The sequence below is a fragment of the Perca fluviatilis genome, chromosome 3 (assembly GCF_010015445.1).
Source record: "Perca fluviatilis chromosome 3, GENO_Pfluv_1.0, whole genome shotgun sequence".
NCBI classification, from domain to species: domain Eukaryota; kingdom Metazoa; phylum Chordata; class Actinopteri; order Perciformes; family Percidae; genus Perca; species Perca fluviatilis.
The window spans coordinates 16,626,071-16,644,200 of NC_053114.1; the positions used below are offsets into that span (position 1 = coordinate 16,626,071).

Sequence of the window (18,130 nt, forward strand, 5' to 3'; positions counted from 1 at the left end):
TATGAAAAGTGCAATATAAATAATATATTAACATTAGACACACCATTACTAGCTGTATGGTCTCTAGACAGTAAGGACAACTTGTTCATAGTCACCATCAGTATATTCTTCACCTCCATTTTCAATTACACACCCCATTTACAGTCTTTTCTGTCATAAAAAAGATTAAGCTTTCTTTCTGTGTTTTTCACTGACTGCACCCATACACTACAGAACAGCAAATAATAAAATTAGTCTTTTTTGCAAGATGCTTCCTATCGGGGAGACGGCACGAATGGCAGTTACATACTGTAAGTGTTCAACTTTGTATGCAGTGGTGATTAGTTTGAAAGGAGGCACGTTCTCACCCAGCCCTAACATGAGTATATTATGGTCTTCTCCGAAGGATGAGGTTTGGGTTGGACATGTACTCTCTCTGTCACAAGGTCTTTAAGTGAGCTATCTGTTAATCGGAGTGATTCTCCTGCCTGAGCTATTTCTGGCTGTGTGAACAGGGAAGCTTGCCTCTGGTGAAATGCAGTAGATTAGCTTGAATTTAACCAGACCGTGCAATCATTTACCATAGCTGTTTTTTTTATTTTATTTATTTATTGTTTTTTTTTTTTAAATCTTTTTCTGCTTCTTTTTTGTCTTCTGTTTGTGTTTATAAAATAGACCCAGATTTGATTCTGTGTAATTGCCATAGACGGTCTCATCCAATTACTGGAAAGTCCTAAAATGTGTATGTTTAATATCAAAAATTCATTTAAGAACAGTTTTATTATGCCTCTGCGCCAACGACAGACATGGCCAGAGGCATTATGTTTTCAGGTTATCGGTATGTCTGTGTGTCCCATTCTTGTGAACGTTATATCTCAGGCCCCTTTGGAAGAAATGTCTTGCAATTTGGCACAAACGTCCCCTTGGACTCAAGGATGCACAGATTAGATTTTGAAAGTTCAAAGGTCAAGGTCCCTGTGACGTCACCTTTGGCCATAACTCAAGAATTCCTATGCTAATTATGCCAACATTTCACACAAATGTCTAATAGAATAAAATGAGGAAGTGAAGACATGTTATATCCCAAAGGTCAACTTCAATGTGATCGGTCCGACATTGAATTGGTGACACTAGTCGTGAAACTGTGGTGATTGCACAGATCTTCTGTGCTGCCAGTTGAAGATGTGTATGAAGCATCCACCTTTCACCAAATTTATTAAATAGCTTCAAAGTCTTCATTACATATATTATGAGTCTGGACAGACATGTTTATAAACTGCAGCTTGACTGGTTGGTGGAGGCATTCAACTGCAAGGTGGCAATTCTAGTTGATATGACTGAAGTTATGAACTCAATGTGACACTGCAAAAACAATAAGCTGTTATGACCACTGCCATCTAAAAAAAAAAAAAGTTTTGCTTGAAATAGACTACAAAGAGTTTAAAACAAGATACACAAATTTCAAGACACTATAAATGTAACAACCATAAAAAGACAACCAACCACAGAAGCTTCGTCTATGGGCTCTTGCCTGTAAGGAGGTCATTGTCTGTATTGACTTAGCACCATTGTCCTTATCCTCTTTCTCTACATCCCTCTTTTCCACCCAGGCGTGCCTCTGTCCACTCAGTGGGGTCCTCAGGGCTACTTCTACGCCATCCAGATTGCTCAGTATGGCTTAAGCCACTACAGCAAAAACCTGACGGAGCGCCCTCCCCACGTGGAGGTCTACGATACAGCCGAGGACAGAGACAGCCGGGCCAGCACAGCGCCTTGGAGTGTGCCGAAAGGTTGCGTCCTCAGCCGTGTCCTCGACAAGACCCGAGCTACCTCCGTGCGTCAGTTCAGTGCTCCAGGTATGTAAGCTTTCCATGAGCCCAGATGGCCTCCAGGCAAGGAGCTTATCTCCTGTTAGCTGTTGCTGTTGGAGGCTCGATATGCAACTACATCCTCAGGACAGGATGATAGTCTGCGGTGAGTCACCGCCACAGCGCGAGAATACTGGCACACTGTGTTAGTTGACAGTGGACCCATCACATAATGACCGATTCCTGAAAATGTATGATGATTAAAGAACCAGCAGATGCAGCATCACGCATATCATCGTATTTTCTTCACTGAGTCAGACATTGTCACATTTATGCTGTCCAAATGCATTGTGAAACTTCCCGCTGATGCTACAGACAGAAGCATAATTTACTTCTTTTTTTTTTTTTTTTAACAGAACATGAATATTAGTGGTTGAAATGATAACTGTCCACATTTTATCAGCTGGAGCCAATTAACCTTAATTCAGTTTGTTGGTGAAAGGGCAGAAAAAATCTCAAGGCTGTTAGGTTAGTGTGCTCTTTGCAAACCATTGTACGTGCCATATGGGCTTTAGTGAAAGGTAGTTACAGTAACTATTGCCTTTTTGCTGTTCAGAAACAAAATATATGATGTGATGTGATGTGATGTCTTTAAGAACAGGGCACACATATTTACTTTACAAAAAGGCTAAATCATTTCTTAAAACAGCTGGGAAATGCAATTTTTAGTAAACAGAGTAAACGGTGCATTTGTTTCTCACACAGCAGCAGGACAGCATATGTTAGATTTAGTCTAAAACCAACAACATGTTCATTGTCATGAATATGCATGTCACCTAGTGCAACATTGATGTGGTTTTCGTTGTTTGTGGACAACAGTGGAGGTCTGTGGCAAGCTAGATCAAGATTTGGTTACATAGTGTAGAATCAGGTTCAGTGTTGGTCTTTTCATGGTGTTTCTTGACAAAAAAAATATATAGAATATCACCAGATTATTCCTTCAAGCATATATATATAAATCATATTTATATTTTAGGCACTCTAACCTTATAGCCCTGGGTCAGGTTTTCCAGGATTCAGAGTTGTTTGTGCTGTCAGTGTGTGAAGCTAATGTTAGCTCACTCTGCTACAGTGGAGAGAGAACTCAGCAGTGTCATTTGGTGGTCATCAGTCAGATTTCATTAGCTTTAACATTAACAGAAGTGACATATCTGTAATGTTAATAATATTACCAGAATTTGATATTAAACAAACCATCTACATGGTTTAATCAACCCACTTTCAGTTTAGAATACATTAGAAGAGTTTATAAGATATGAAGGTCTATGATGTGTCAGGCATTTAAAACCTTTTTCTTTTAGCGGGAATTGGTAAGATTTAAACATTGCAGTAAGAAACCTTATAAATTATAATTTATCTGTTTAATTCTCTGTCAGTGCATAGTTTATAGGTCCATTGTAATAAAACAGACTGAAGGATGGCACTGTCCAAGGACTCTTATTGAATCCACCTCACTCGCTTTGTATCAAGGTACTGAGGATGCTCAGACTATATAGTTGTTTATTGTGTGCAGCCTTCTCCCTTATGTATCTACAAATTGATCTCTAAAGAGGGAAAATATGAAGAAAAAACTGTCTCCCTCTTCACTCCTATTGTCCTTCTCATTATGCTCCAAAGAGAATTGTATTCAGGGCTGTAGTATGTGTATATATGATTTGAAAGTTTTCAAATCACAAGTGCGAATTAAAGTTAATCCGGTGACCGTCACCAGCTATAATAACTGTATCTTTACCCAGCTGTTGTCAATTAATGTTAATTCTGTGAATGTGTGAAATAGGCCTGCACGATAAATCATTATAAAATCGGGATCTCGATTCCCCCATGTTTGCGATTTAATTTTTAAATTACTTTTCTTTTCTTTTTTTCTCTACAATTAATTTATTGAAAGCATTTGACATTGACATTAACATGTTTTAATTATGTAAAGACATGTTCAAGGAGTTCAGATAGAGCATGTATCTGGGCCATATTTAGTTCAATGTGTTATATGTCACTATTTTTGGTAGCCTACTGTACTTAAATGGCCAGTATGTATTTTATTTAGCGCAATGTGCTATAGGTGCCATCAAAAATCTGTTTGGTACTGCCAATTTGTTTGGTTTTGTCATGGTTCGTGTGTGTAATAAACATTACACTTCGTGAGGAAAAAAATCGTGGCAGAGAATCGTGATATCAATTGTAAGTTATAAAATCGTGATTCATATTTTTCCCCGAATCGTGCAGGCCTAGTGTGAAACAACAACCAATAAGTATTGGCTGCTTTCTGGTTAATACTGTGTGCTCACTCTCTGCATGCTGGTATTGATAGATTTACACTTTGCCAAAGCTGGTTTTGTGGAAGAAGTAGTCCCACTGTGTGTCATTTTGGATGACATAATAAGGAGCAGGCTGTGTCATTTTGCTGTACTTAAAAGAGCAACAGAGTGATGAGTTGTTTTTTTTTCTACATTTAACAATCTGGGTGATCGCCTCACTTAAATTTCAGCCTTCAGGCAGTTGTCGAGTGAAACGCTAAATGACAGCTGGTGAACCGATTTGTTGGAATCTCCTAGTTAAACTATTAACCTTATATTACCTTTTTTAAAGATCTTACAATTATCTTTGATAAAAATCTTTGTGTGGTAAATTGCTCAATTTTTCTATAGAAAGCTCTTTCTCTAACTGAGTGGTGTTAGAAAAAAGAGACCCCCGAGGACCTCAACGACAAGCAACCGCAGTATTTTCGATTAATGTAGAAACAATAAGTGTTTGATAATGCTTGCGATCTATTTAATACTATGTAGACCACCATTACAGACCTGTAGCTTAGTTTAAAAAAAATTCAATTGAAAGGGCAATATTGGTCAGAAAAATTGCAATCAGATATTTTCCTTAAATTGTTCAGTCCGATGTTGAGATTGTGTTTTTTTTATTGTGAATATCTCTGAGTGGTCTAAAAATCTAAACTATGAATACAATCTGACTGCTTTTATTGCAATAGAGATTGGAAATCTGGCCTAGTTTAAAAGCTGTTAAATGACCACCGAGGCCACGAGATGGTTGGCAAAGTTATTTTTGGATTTGAGAGAAGTCAGAATATTCAATAGTTGGGTTACACTTTACTTGAAGGTATCTAGATAAGAGTGACATGACACTGTCATGAACGTGTCATAAACCTTATAAACAAGTCATAAACGTTTATCATAACACTTCTTTTAATAAGTGTCGTTCGGTTTTTGTCATGACAAGTTAGGGTTAGAGATAGGGTTCATGTGTTCATGACAATGTCCTGTCACTCTTATGTAGATACCTTCAAGTAAAGTGTTAGCTAATATTTTTTTATTTTAGTGCTGACTGTGAGCTGTCTTTATTCTCTTTTGATCTCCTGCTGATATTTCCTCTCTCTCTCTCTCTCTCTCTCTCTCTCTCTCTCTCTCTCTCTCTCTCTCTCTCTCTCTCTCTCTCTCTCTCTCTCTCACTCTGTCCTTTTGTTGAGCTGCTGCCTCTCCTGTAATTCCCCCCTCTTCCTAATTCTTCTGCTTTCAACCTCTCATCATCAACAATTTCTTTTCATTTCAACGCTCTACACTTTTCTTTCTCTCTCTGCTCCTCGCTCACTGTGCCTTACAGCATCGACTCGCCATCATCAGCTCTCTTTCCTCGACATCATCGTGTTTTCATCATCACTTCTCAGCCCTCCCTCTGCAGTCTTCATTCTCCATTAATCTTCCTCGTCTATACCCTCAGATTTACCCTCAGAAAACCGTCACTTTTCCACCTCTTTTCACTCATTTCCACCCACTTATCAGCCCTCGGCCCTTTTTGTGCTTCCAAAACATTGCAATCAATTTATGCTGTGTCCATTTTAATGCCATATTGGGCTCTGTCATTCAAACTTTTCCTGTTTGTCCTCCTCTGCTGTCAGTTTCTCTTTCTGTCTCTGCCTCCCTCCACTTCCTCCTCCTACTCCCTTTGCTCTGTTTTGGTCTTTTTTTCCCTCCTTACTGTATCTAGGGCACTGGTGTTGAACAACCTCTCAAATCCTCTGACAAGTGGATCAATTGTCTGTCCCCAGATAATAACCTACCATCTACCATCCATCAACGGCAAATTCCTGCACGAACACTCTCCGCCATTAAGCACCTTTATTTTCCGAATCCCCTGTTGGTCGTTTGATCGTTCAGAAATGCAGTTTGTACACACCTGTCAGAATTAGCAAGGTGATGTGACAGCTGTCACCAGCCACCTTGAATGTTTTGGTTTCATTGTCTCGCAACATGGAATCTAAGTGGAGTTAAAGTGTCGTAATTGTTAAGATTCCAGTCCATGTTGGTTTGACGACACCTGTTGTTACCATGGTAACAGAAACACTCCTTGAGCAGCTCCTTTGTGACAAACCGAAGAGCAACTGCTGGTGTATTATTTATTTTTTTAACCAAACTTATTTGTGTTGTTTTTAAAGGTCCCATAGCATGAAAATTTCACTTTGTGAGGTTTTTTAACATTAATATGCATTCCCCCAGCCTGCCTACGGTCCCCCAGTGGCTAGAAATAGTGATAGATGTAAACCGAGCCCTTTGAGAAAATGGAAGCTCAGATGGGTCGATCTGGAATCTTGCTCCTTATGTGCTTTGCCCGCCCAGAGAATTTGGCCCACCCATGAGAGAGAGACATCATGGCTTTCAAACGAGCAAAGTGGCAGTTGGTCAAGGCCACACCCCCACCCTCCACCTTGCCCCCCCCCCTCTCTCCTCCTCAATAGCTACAGACACAGAAATGACACATCCTAAGGAAAGCTCATTGTGGGACTGACTCTAGTGTCTGTAATTCTGCACCAAGGCTGAATTTCCGGAAAGAGACTTCAGATACAGTATTAGGGGACCACTAATGTCTATATAAAAGAATCCAAAAAGCACAATATCATGGGACCTTTAAGGAAGCTGTCAGTGAGTAATAATTGCAGCTGTTCCACTACTCCATTGAGGGGAAAAAAATATATAATTACCGAATGTCAAAAATGACAGTAGTCTTGTTCTGTAGACGCATTTTTTGATGAATGACTGTGGACGCCGCTAATCCCGGTGACAAATATATTGCATTTTCTGTGAATGCTTCACAATAAAAGCCACCTCGTACAGTGGCTTGCATAAGTTTACGCACCCATGCTAAAGTTGACTAAAAAGAGGAATAAAAAAACTTGTAAATTGATCTTAATGCCTTAATTAAAAAAAATACAGCCTTTAAAGCTGCTTTAGATAAGATTGTGAAGATCCAGGACTTTGCCAACAAATTTGAACATCGACAACTTCTCAGTCCCTCCTCCCTTTCTGCTGCAGCCCAAACCGTCTCCTAAGCCCCTCCCACACAAGGGAGTTTGACAGAACTGCCGGCATGTCAGACAACATGTTCAATAACTAAACACTAACACAATGTTAACTTTACTCACCAACAGTAAAACGATGCTAACTAGCAGGCTACCGTTAGCCATTTCAGCATCATATCAGACCGACCACTGTGCTAACGTTACTATCATCCTCACCAACGTAGCTTTGTGGACTTTTGACTACTAATAACCAAGTGAAAGATAAATCATTCATGGTAATTATGTTACTTGTCGAGAAGAAATGTGGCTACGTCTGTATCGTTCTTCAGATCTTTAAAATCCCGGAGCTCACGCCACCTCTGAAAAGCCTCTCCAATATTCACCCGACTTTTGGGAAACCTTTCTGCAGCTCGTGCGCGGGGAAGGGGGAGGGGAGATCCCTATTATATGCGTGTGCGTGCATGAGCAGTGATTGACAGGCAGATAGACACCCCCTGTGGCCCTGATTGGAGAAAATCAACCGGGAGCGGTAGAATTTTGCCAATCGCACTACAGGCTGTAGGTGGTGCCAGAGGAGCTGGATTTTTTTTGTTACATAATTCATGTAGTTCTACTGGAACATAGGGTCAGTTTCAGCAAATATGACAGAAAGTTAGTTTTATAAGACTTACCTACTGCATCTTTAAGGACCCCAATTTTCTTTGTGAACAAATAATGTATCGGAAATAAATAAATGTTTTTCCTTAATATACAAGGGGTATAAGTATACACACCCCTATGTTACATTCCCATAGAGGCAGGCAGGTTTTTATTTAGGTAGTTATTTCCTGCATACCGATAAAGTTCCCTTCGCCTTTAGAATTAAAATAGCCCCACATCATCGCATACCCTTCACCATACCTAGAGATTGGCATGGTTTTATTTCATTTAGCCTAATAGCTGGTTTGATTTGCATTCAGAGATTTTATGGAAAGTACCCCATGCCAATCTCTAGGTATGGTGAAGGGCATGTGATGATGTGGGGCTATTTTAATTCCAAAGGCCAAGGGAACTTTATCAGGATGCATAGTATCCTGGATCCATGAAATAACTGGCCTTTAAAAATAAAAATCTGCCTTCCTCTATGGGAATTTAACATAGGGGTGTGTACTGTATACTTTTGCCCCCTGTATATTAAGGAAGAACATTTATTTATTTATGATACATTATTCATTCACAAAGAAAATTGGTGTCCTTAATGGCTGGATTTTTCCTTTTTTCTTTAAATTTTTTTTTTTAATTAAGGCATTAAGATAAATTTCCAAAAGATGTTTTTTTTTATTCCTCTTTTTAGTCAACTTTAGCATGGGTGTGTAAACTTATGCTAGCCACTGTATGTGAAGCAGCAGCAGTAGATAATGCTGGCTCTAAAGCGGCTGTAGGAGAATGAACGGTAAACCGTGAGGTTGATATTAAAAACAGTAACACTGGATTCTGGCATAGATCATTTTCCTGTGAATCGCTGGTGTTTAGGCAGGAAATGCTGAGCATAAAAAGTATCAAAACATGGAATTTGGTTTCATTCAAATCTTCAGGAATATAACTTTTATGTCAAAGTGAAAACAGACCTCTATTGGCCAAGTCGGTGTCAGAGTCCAGATCTCAATTCAATCGATTATTTGTAGCTGGACTTCACTCATGGTCTCCATGCAACCTGACGGAGCTCGAGCAGTTTTGCAAAGAAGAATGGGGAAAATCCTATATACACAGACTTGAGGCTGTAAATGCTGCCAAATGTGCTAAATCTTTTATATTTTACATTTGCTATTCATTTAGATCAATTTAAAGGGGCTTTTTTATGTTCATCAGTGTCAAAAATGTAAAATCTTCTTTCATTCAATATTGTAAGATAAACATGTATATTTGAAACGATCCATCAATAAGGCAATCGCCAGGAAATTAATTGGCAACTAATTTGAATATGTTAATGGTTTCGTAATTTTTCAAAAAATGTAATCCGATGGTTTCAGCTTGTCAAATGTGGGGATGTGATCTATTTTTTAGTAAATTGAACATATTTAAGTTTTGGACTGTTGGCCGTATAAAACAAGCAGTTGTCACCTTGGGCTCTGGGAAATTATGATGGGCATTTTGCACCATTTCATGGACAAAAAGATAAATTGAGAACATAATTGGCTGATTAATTGATGATGAAAATAGTTATTTGCAGCCCTAAAACATGAGAACATCCCAAGGTGTGAATACTTTTCATAAGCACTGCATGTCCTGATTTATTCACCGGAGGATGTGGATGAATAATCAACATGCATTGACTGTTGTCGCTTTGATTCTTTGACACATCTGAACATGTGTTTTCAAGTGTTTGTCATGCTCAGTCATGTATACATGCATTGTTTTGACGCTGACATATTTGTAGCTCCATGTCATTTCTGTCTCTTGCCTTATTGCTAAATAGCCAGAGAGCACAGCAGAGCAGAGGAGGCGGAATCTCGTCTATATTCCCTTCCCATCCTTTATTGATGCCAGAGTAATCACGGGGCCAGAGTACAAATCCACTTACTCTCTGCATTGCCTTAAGTAATGGATTTATGAGTGCATTAAAGAGCCGTAGTCATCCAGAGGCCCCTGCCAGACTGGCGCTCTCCTCCGTTCTCCTTCCTGATCGACAGTCTTTGTGTCTCAGGCGGCCTAGACTGCTTCTGTTTTCTCAGCTCATGTCATGTGAGATCTGATTCTCAATTGTCTTCTCGCTATTGGCTCATTTTCACTCTCTCCGGTCTCGGGCTGGCTTTAAGGGCACTTGATGCGGCCCATCATGCTTTTTCTTGACACTTAAACTTCTTTTCATCCTTTCGGAAGCCTTGATTAGAAAAGGTTTCTTGAGGGTGTTTTGTGCAGACCGAGTTACATGGCTAAAGGGGAGATCATTTTAGAAGCTGCCAGTGTTTTTAGGGGGTTGAAATGAATTCAGAACAGCAACTAATGTGCCTGGCACTGAGTTGATATAATGTAAGAGGAGCTGTGGCTGTGTGGAAACTGAATAGCATCTGGGTTTCTAACTTTGAGCTTTGTAGGGAAGAGATGTGGAGATGCAAAGGGAAAAGTTGCTGCAGTACATCAGCTTCCTCTTTCACTCTTTCCTGCTACTCTGTTTTTCTCCTCCCTCTATTCCCTCCCTTCTGTCCTCCTCCTAATTAGGCTCTGTGTGCAATGACACATCTGTACTGTACATCCCATGAGAATTTTGTGTGTTGGAGGCTCTCACACACACACACACACACACACACACACACACACACACACACACACACACACACACACACACACAGAGCTAGGCACTTCACACAGGTAATAACGATACAAGACCCTAAGGTTTTGACCGCAGAAGTTATGACTGTTATTGATCATTTGAGAATGTGACTACAAAGTGAATCTTGGGAACATGAGGAAAAAGACAACATCAAAGGAGACAGACGCACTTATAACATGCTTCCAGTCAGTCTGTTAAAAATAGTCCACTGTGTCATCCAGTAATCATCAGAAGTTTGTCAAATGAGGTTAGTCATGTTTTTTCAGACCGGATGCACTTGAAGAAACACTATAAAACTTGTTTGTTTTTTTTACTTCAATTTTGGATTCATTATACACATTTACAACATTCGCCCTCTTCTCATCCCGCCACCGCAGAGTCCTCAGAAGGCGTGTCCCTCCAGCTGGGTAACTCCAAAGACTTCATCCTCAGCTTGGACATCAAGTTTGCCTCCAACGGCAGCGTGTCTGTGATCCTGGAAACAACGGAGAAGGGCCCGCCGTTTACCATCCACTACGTGACCAGCACGCAGCTTATCTCCTTCAAAGACCATGAAATCACATACGGTGTCGGGCCACGAAGCACCTGGAGCACTCTGACCAGGGACCTGCTCACCGACCTCAGGAAGGGTGTCGGGCTGTCCAACACCAAGGCTGTGAAGGCCACGAAGGTTGGTTTATGTCCAACGCTTGGTGCTGAAAGTACCTCTTGATAAAACGCCTGTGTTCTAATAACTATGTAACTGGGCTAGAGCTGCAACAGTTAGTTTATTAACCAACTGTGTTGATAATTCACTTATTGTTAAAGTAATTTTTCAAGCAAAAATAATGTGAAGATTTGCTGAATATTTTGGGGTTTCAGAATAATCGTTGCTTGCAGCCCTAACCTTGACCCGTACATAGTTAATCATAATTTTCCCATCTTAAAGCTGCATTTCAGTTGGTGGTATCAACAAAACTAAAAGCACGACAACAAGTCCAGCATAGTTTTAATTTTTGTAAAATGTATGTAGATGCGTGGCCGGGTTAGCTCAGTTGGTAGAGCAGGCGCACATATATAGAGGTTTACTCCTCGACGCAGCAGCCCCGGTTTCGACTGCGACCTGCGGCCCCTTTGCTGCATGTCATTCCCCCCTCTCTCTCCCCTTTCATTTCTTTATCTGTCCTGTGGAAATAAAGGCATAAAAATGCCCCAAAAACATTATCTTTAGAAAAAAAAGAAAAATAATGTATGTAGATGTAGATTTTTGTAAAATTGAACTTGTATATCTCACTTTTGACACTAAATAATTCCATGTAGAAAAGACAAACAATGTTAAGAAAAAAAGAGTATGCCAAATCCTAATTCCAGTCATAATATAATTTTGTCTGTCTCTGCGACTGTTGTCCTTCTCAGATCATGCCAAGACGGGTGGTGCGATTAATCCTACATGGGCGTGGCTTTGTTGACAATGTTACTATCTCCACCACTGCCCACATGGCCGCCTTCTTCGCCGCTAGCGACTGGCTGATGCGCAACCAGGACGAGCGAGGCGGCTGGCCCATCATGGTCACCCGTAAACTGGGGGAAGGCTTCCGGCCTCTGGAGCCCGGCTGGTACTCAGCCATGGCTCAGGGCCAGGCCATGTCCACCCTGGTGAGAGCCTACCTCCTCACCAAGGACCAGGCGTACCTTGACGCTGCGCTGAAGGCAACAGGACCCTACAAGGTGCCTTCAGCGCAGCACGGGGTCAAAGCTGTGTTCATGAACAAATACGACTGGTATGAAGAATACCCCACCACACCCAGCTCCTTTGTCCTCAACGGCTTCATCTACTCCCTGCTGGGACTCTACGACTTGACTGAGACAGCCGGGGAGAAGCTCGGCAGGGAGGCAGGGCAGCTGTTCAGCCGCGGCATGGAGTCGCTGAAGGCCATGCTGCCGCTCTTTGACACGGGCTCTGGGAGCATCTACGACCTGCGTCACTTCATGGTGGCCACAGCGCCCAACCTGGCACGCTGGGACTATCACACCACGCACATTAACCAGCTGCAGCTGCTGGCATCCATAGACAACGCTCCCATCTTTAAGGATGTGGTCAAGCGCTGGAAAAACTACTTAAAAGGGATTCGTGCCAAGCACAACTAGACAAACTGTAACCCACATGTAGTATAGAGCTGAGATGATGACAACTGAAAAGTGTGTGTGTGTGTGTGTGTGTGTGTGTGTGTGTGTGTGTGTGTGTGTGTGTGTGTGTGTGTGTGTGTGTGTGTGTGTGTGTGTGTGTGTGTGTGTGTGTGTGTGTGTGTGTGTGTGTGTGTGTGTGTGTGTGTGATCTAAAGCACGAGTTTATTCAGCTGCAGCTCTCAACACTAGAAGTTTCTTGTGTGCTCTGTTGCAGGTTCTATATTTTCTGCAGCGCTGACTGTAGCTTTCCCCTCCTGTTTGTTTCCTTGAGCTAGTGTTTGTAATTATGCACAGACCTAGTTTCGGCGTGTATGTGTGTGCGCGCGCGTGTTTTAAAGTAACGATATATGGCGTTAGAGAAAGATGAAGCTCCTTGAATTGTTTAAGCTGAATCATATTTCCGACATTCTTTGATACATCCAACAGAAGTCTCTTCTCCAGTTGTATTTTTGTTTACCATTTCATCCCAGTAGGCGAGGTTTATTGAAACAAATAAACCGAAAACCAGAACAGAATATATTATAAATTATTTGGAGGAGAATGTTTCCAAAACAAGTTATCCTATTAATATGAACTAGTTAAACATTTTGTATTAATTTCCTCCACTGCAAAGTTTTTAGTTTTTTTTAATCCCACAACCCATAGTAAGAACACCATGTCAAAGCTGTTAGTTGAGATAAATTATTTCGCTATCAGAAACGCTGAAGAGTCAAATACTTTATGCTTCCAAACTTGCAGCTTCCATTTCTTTTCTGAATCTCTTTCCCTTAAAACACAGACGAATAGTTGCAAATCATTTTGGTGTGGTTATGTATTTAATGGGCTTAACTCCTTTTTAAATATTTTTTCCTTTTAATATTAACTCATGGATTAGGTGTCTCTCAAGCTGCTTGAAATCAGCTCTGAGGAATAAACACATTTAATTTCAGATGGTTAAACCACTCCGCTACCAGTTAGGTCTCCTTGGTTCCTACCCACAATTCCACTGTGTTTGGCTGAGCTGTTTTGTAGCCACATCTGGTCAGAGCTGACTGTATGACTGCATCTTTAGTTATGTGACTGCTGTTCAGGTGACACTGATGGAAGACTGCAGGTAGCATGCTGCCACAACATGGTACATTCCCTGAGATAAATAATAATTTATCCTAATTAGCTGTCAGTGCTGAAGCCACTGAAATGCTGTTGTTACCTTTTTTATGAGATGTTTTAAGATGACAAACTGTGTGCTATTCTAACCCCACTAAAGGTTTTTAATAATTCATATGCCGCTGCAAAACACAGCTAGTTAGTTCTGCGTCACTGTCACTGTTGCTCTGTTCTTCTCATTTGCTTTGTTTTGTTTTTGGTAAAATCTAGAAAACAGTTGGGATTTAGATTGAGTGAGCCAGATATATTTAACTTCCTCATGGATGTGTTGTCTTAAAGTGGATTCCCAGTAGGGCTGCAAGATATGAGGAAAATATGCGCTATGCGACAATTTGTTGAATAGCATGAAAACGATATTACTTGCGATACATAAACAGATATCAAAGTGTACTCAGTTCTGCCTTTCTGCTGCTTTCAGTATTCTGCTAAAATACCACAAAATGCTTGTTGAATTTAAAACAAACGAAAGGAAATCATTCTTTTATTGATCAAATTGAACACGGAATTGAATGTCGCAGCATTTCACGGTGTGTTTATTGCACTAGTTGATATCGCGATGACAATAACAAAAACTGTATATTGTCAATCATTTCTTCAGATATTTGCAGGTAACTATTTTGCCTACAGATGTAAATGAGTCAATCTGGGCTTTCTGTGGCACGTTTAAATTTTGATTAATGTCCCTCATAAATAAGATAAATACAAACCGAAAAGTCCACTAAAATCGTCATGCATATCGGTCTAAATAAAGGCCCAGCAGTGTCATTTTTAAGCTCCCTTAACCCCATAAGAAATAAACACAGGAAATAATCCCTTGGCCTGTCATTGTTTAACATTAAAATCTTTACATGCCTTTCATTTTCCTTGGTTTGAACATCCGCACCATTAGTTACATTTCATTTCATTCTTTTAGAGGCCCCGCTGATGACCTTTTTTGGAAACTCATCTGAAAAGCTCTTCCTCTGTAATTGGTATGTACTTCCAGATAATAATTGCACGAAACAAGTAGGTGGTGGTAGATGTATTCGTTGTGTATTCGGGGAGAAAGACGTGGGCAGGAGAAGCACAGCTGCGTCTCGCTAACCCGTCAGTTTATAACATTTAAATAGACAATGCCAGGAGTACTGATGGTGGAGGTCAATTCTTGACGAGCGTAAAGAGGCCGTCGGTCCCAGCAGGCTCTCTTTGCACTAACAATTCACCCGGCTAATAGGCTGGAGAGCCTGCACAAAGAGTGCAGTCGCTAGTCAGGGATGAGTCAGCAGCACTCGCAACAAAACAAAGTGGAGGCCTCAGCATCAATGAGGCTTTCATTGATCTACCTTAAAGATTATTAATGGAGGAGAATCATGCCCGTTTGTTCTCCTCAAGGTGTTGATGCTGAATTTTCTTTGATCATTTTCATGTAAACTTTGAGATGGAAAAACAATTTCCCTGCCTTGAAGTTGTCTTAGTGCGAGCTAATAAGACAAAATCAAAGAAGCATTGATTATTTCCGATGTAATGTTGGATACAAGACAAGTCTAAGTTTAAACTCATCATTAATTCCTCCGGGTGCATCTACCTCACCTCACTGCTTCCATCTGTAACTCAACTTTGTGCATTCAGAACTAAAGAAGGATTTATGACGGAGTATTACAGCCACTGTTAGGAAGAAAATAATTCGAGATCTCAAGAAAAGTAATATTCAAGAATAAAGTCACAATATTAAGAGGAAAAACAAGGTAACTGTTCAATACAATATATATAATGCATATGTACTGTATTGTTCAGATACTAGTTCAGGAAAAGCTACAACATGCACTTGTAATACAATCCATCCCGTTTAATCATAAAATACAGCATATTGTTCTTGAAGCACTTTATCCTAATATGACTTTAGTCTTGTAAAATTATGACTTTATTCTTGAAATATGAATTTTTCTCTTTCTTTTTTACTTATGACTTTATTCCCAAAATCTTAGTTTTTTCGTAGAGGTTGTAATGTAGATGAAATTAATTATATTGAAGTTCTGTTTTTAAAGTTAAAAAGATAATTATCCCAGAGAAGTGGTATGAGTGCATGTTTTGATAATGCCAATTTTTTTTGTACGCTTGATTTCCTGGTGGTATCTTTCTCCCATGAACCCTTCTTCCATTCTTTGCCATTTTGACAGGACAGGTAGAAATATTTAGTTTAAAACGAACATTCAGGAATGGAAGTTTAATAACTGTCTTTATTTAGTTTATACCAAAGTCATTGATTCAAGTATATTTGAATTGTCTATTTTTGTGCAAACCGATTTCCATTCAGCATTTAATGATGTTAAGTCTCCTTGGAGATGTCACAGAGAGACACTGCCTTTAGAGAAATGCTAGTTTTTCAAATGTAGGTTGAATAGATTATAGCAAAAATAAGATGTGTAAAACTTGCTTACCGTAAGGGTGTGTGCAACTAGAGATTAGCATTGAGTCGGCTACTGTTAAAGGGAAAGGAGCCCGTAGCTGCTGTTTTTCTTGTGAGTGTGTGTTTGCATCATTCATCGTTTATTGGAATAATTTACAGAGGAGTAAGATGTTTTGCTAGATAGACAAAAGCACAACTGCCGTTTATTGTCACGTTTTTTGGTTGCATTTCTTTCAGATTGCTTTGTTTTTTCTTTTCAGGACAATGTGCAACGCCTTCATTAAGAAAGCTGCTATCATTGTTCACTGTGTAACCGGTATGAGAGCTTCTTTTTCCTCATTTTAGTGTTTATTTTTTCAGTCTTTCCACGATCCGTTAAAGACTTTAACAAATGACCGCTGAGGTCAAATGTGATTTATGCAATAACCTGTTTACTGGGGTCGTGAGCACCACAGGAGACCCAGAGCGGATCTACAGACTTTGCAATTCAAGCACAATGTGCAAATGCTACCATTTTTTTAGTCCAATGAAGAGAGGTGTTTATATACAGAGTAAATCTTAGTGCTTTAAAAATGTGCTTTTTAAAGGTGTAAAAAATAAAAGCATTTTTCTTAAACTTCTGGTCGAATCACTTCCTCTGTGACGTTTTCATGGACCTTTTTCTTAACGATGGCTCAATTCCATCAAGTGTCCCAGTGAGCTATTTCAGTGAGTCAGCATGCAAAACACCAGGGCCTCTCCTAAGTGGAATGCAGCCATCATTAATTCTTACAGCTGTGCTTTTCCTACTATGACAACATCAACATGTCTACCGTGAAAAAGGTCTATGAAGATCTCCCTACAGATCTATAACTGCTTTAGTATCCTCTACCCATGTATTGGTTCTCAATTGTTAATATTTCCAGCTTGTTTTTGTCTTGTCTTTTGTGATCAAAAACTGAATATCTGTGTTTGTTGTTTTTTTGGACTCTTTGTCGGACGCAACAAGTAATAGATTGGAAATCTCTGACATTTTTCACTATTTTATAGATTTAACAATTAATAGATTAAAAGAGAAAATACACATCAGATTAATTGATGTGTAAATCGTTCAGTACGTTGTTTTTATGCCTCTGCGCCGGCGACCGCCGTGGCTAGAGGCATTATGTTTCGGGTATTCTATTCGTCCCATTCTTGTGAATGCGATACAGGAAATCTCTTGAATTTTGGCAGAAATGACCACTTCACTTCTGCTGATTAGATTTGGTGGTCAAACATCAAGGTCCCTCTAATCTCGCATCGCCAGACCTATCTCCTGAGCTGTGTCAGCGCTGGAGTGTGGTCTGGCTACACTGCTCATCTATCCTAGGGTAGGGGGGGGGGGACACTCTGGGTTGTTTGTATTGATTTAAATCAAAACCGTCCTGGGTGGCGCTAAGCCCCGGATGCAGCGACGGTACCCTTACAAATTAGTTAGCGGAAGGGGAGCGACAATGTGCCGGCTGTCAGGCTTTATCCCAGCACTGTACATCCGGTGAGCCAGACTAAGGTCACTGTCATCTCACAAAATGCAATTTTGGCCATAATTCAAGAATTCCTATGCTAATATGAATGAACTGAATTGGTAACAACAATCCCGAAACTGGTGATTGCGTAGATCTTCTCTGCTGCCATGTTGAAGATGTGTGTAAAGCATCAACCTTTCACCCAAAAATGCACTTAATACCTTTTCAAATTGTTTACATTAAGTTATTTATTGAATATAAATATTATATATATATATATATATATATATATATATATATATATATTATTCATGTTTCAATGAAAGCAAGAAACATACAATACGAAGGCATTACCAAACATACATGAATAGTAGTTAATTTATGTATTTTTAATCTCAGATTTATTGAAGTAAATACAATTAGTGGTATGACCAACTTATTGATTTGATTAATCATCAATTTAATTATTTAGTTTGTCAGCTTAACATC

At 39.8% G+C, this 18,130-nt stretch overlaps 1 protein-coding gene across 4 annotated transcripts in view; it reads left to right on the forward strand.

The window, feature by feature from the left end:
- Nucleotides 1–16,777, forward strand: part of glceb (glucuronic acid epimerase b) — a 61,463-nt gene extending 44,686 nt beyond the window's left edge. For 3 of the 4 annotated variants that reach the window (XM_039795179.1, XM_039795178.1, XM_039795180.1), the window contains 3 exons: nucleotides 1,590–1,835; nucleotides 10,837–11,129; nucleotides 11,855–16,777. In XM_039795179.1, the coding sequence (XP_039651113.1) occupies nucleotides 1,590–1,835; nucleotides 10,837–11,129; nucleotides 11,855–12,586 (1,271 nt within the window). In that variant the 3' untranslated portion in view covers nucleotides 12,587–16,777. Of the gene's footprint in view, nucleotides 1–1,589; nucleotides 1,836–5,456; nucleotides 6,288–10,836; nucleotides 11,130–11,854 lie in introns of those variants that run through there. The other variant, XM_039795181.1, reaches the window with a different exon arrangement.
- The last annotated feature ends 1,353 nt before the right edge of the window (nucleotides 16,778–18,130 follow it).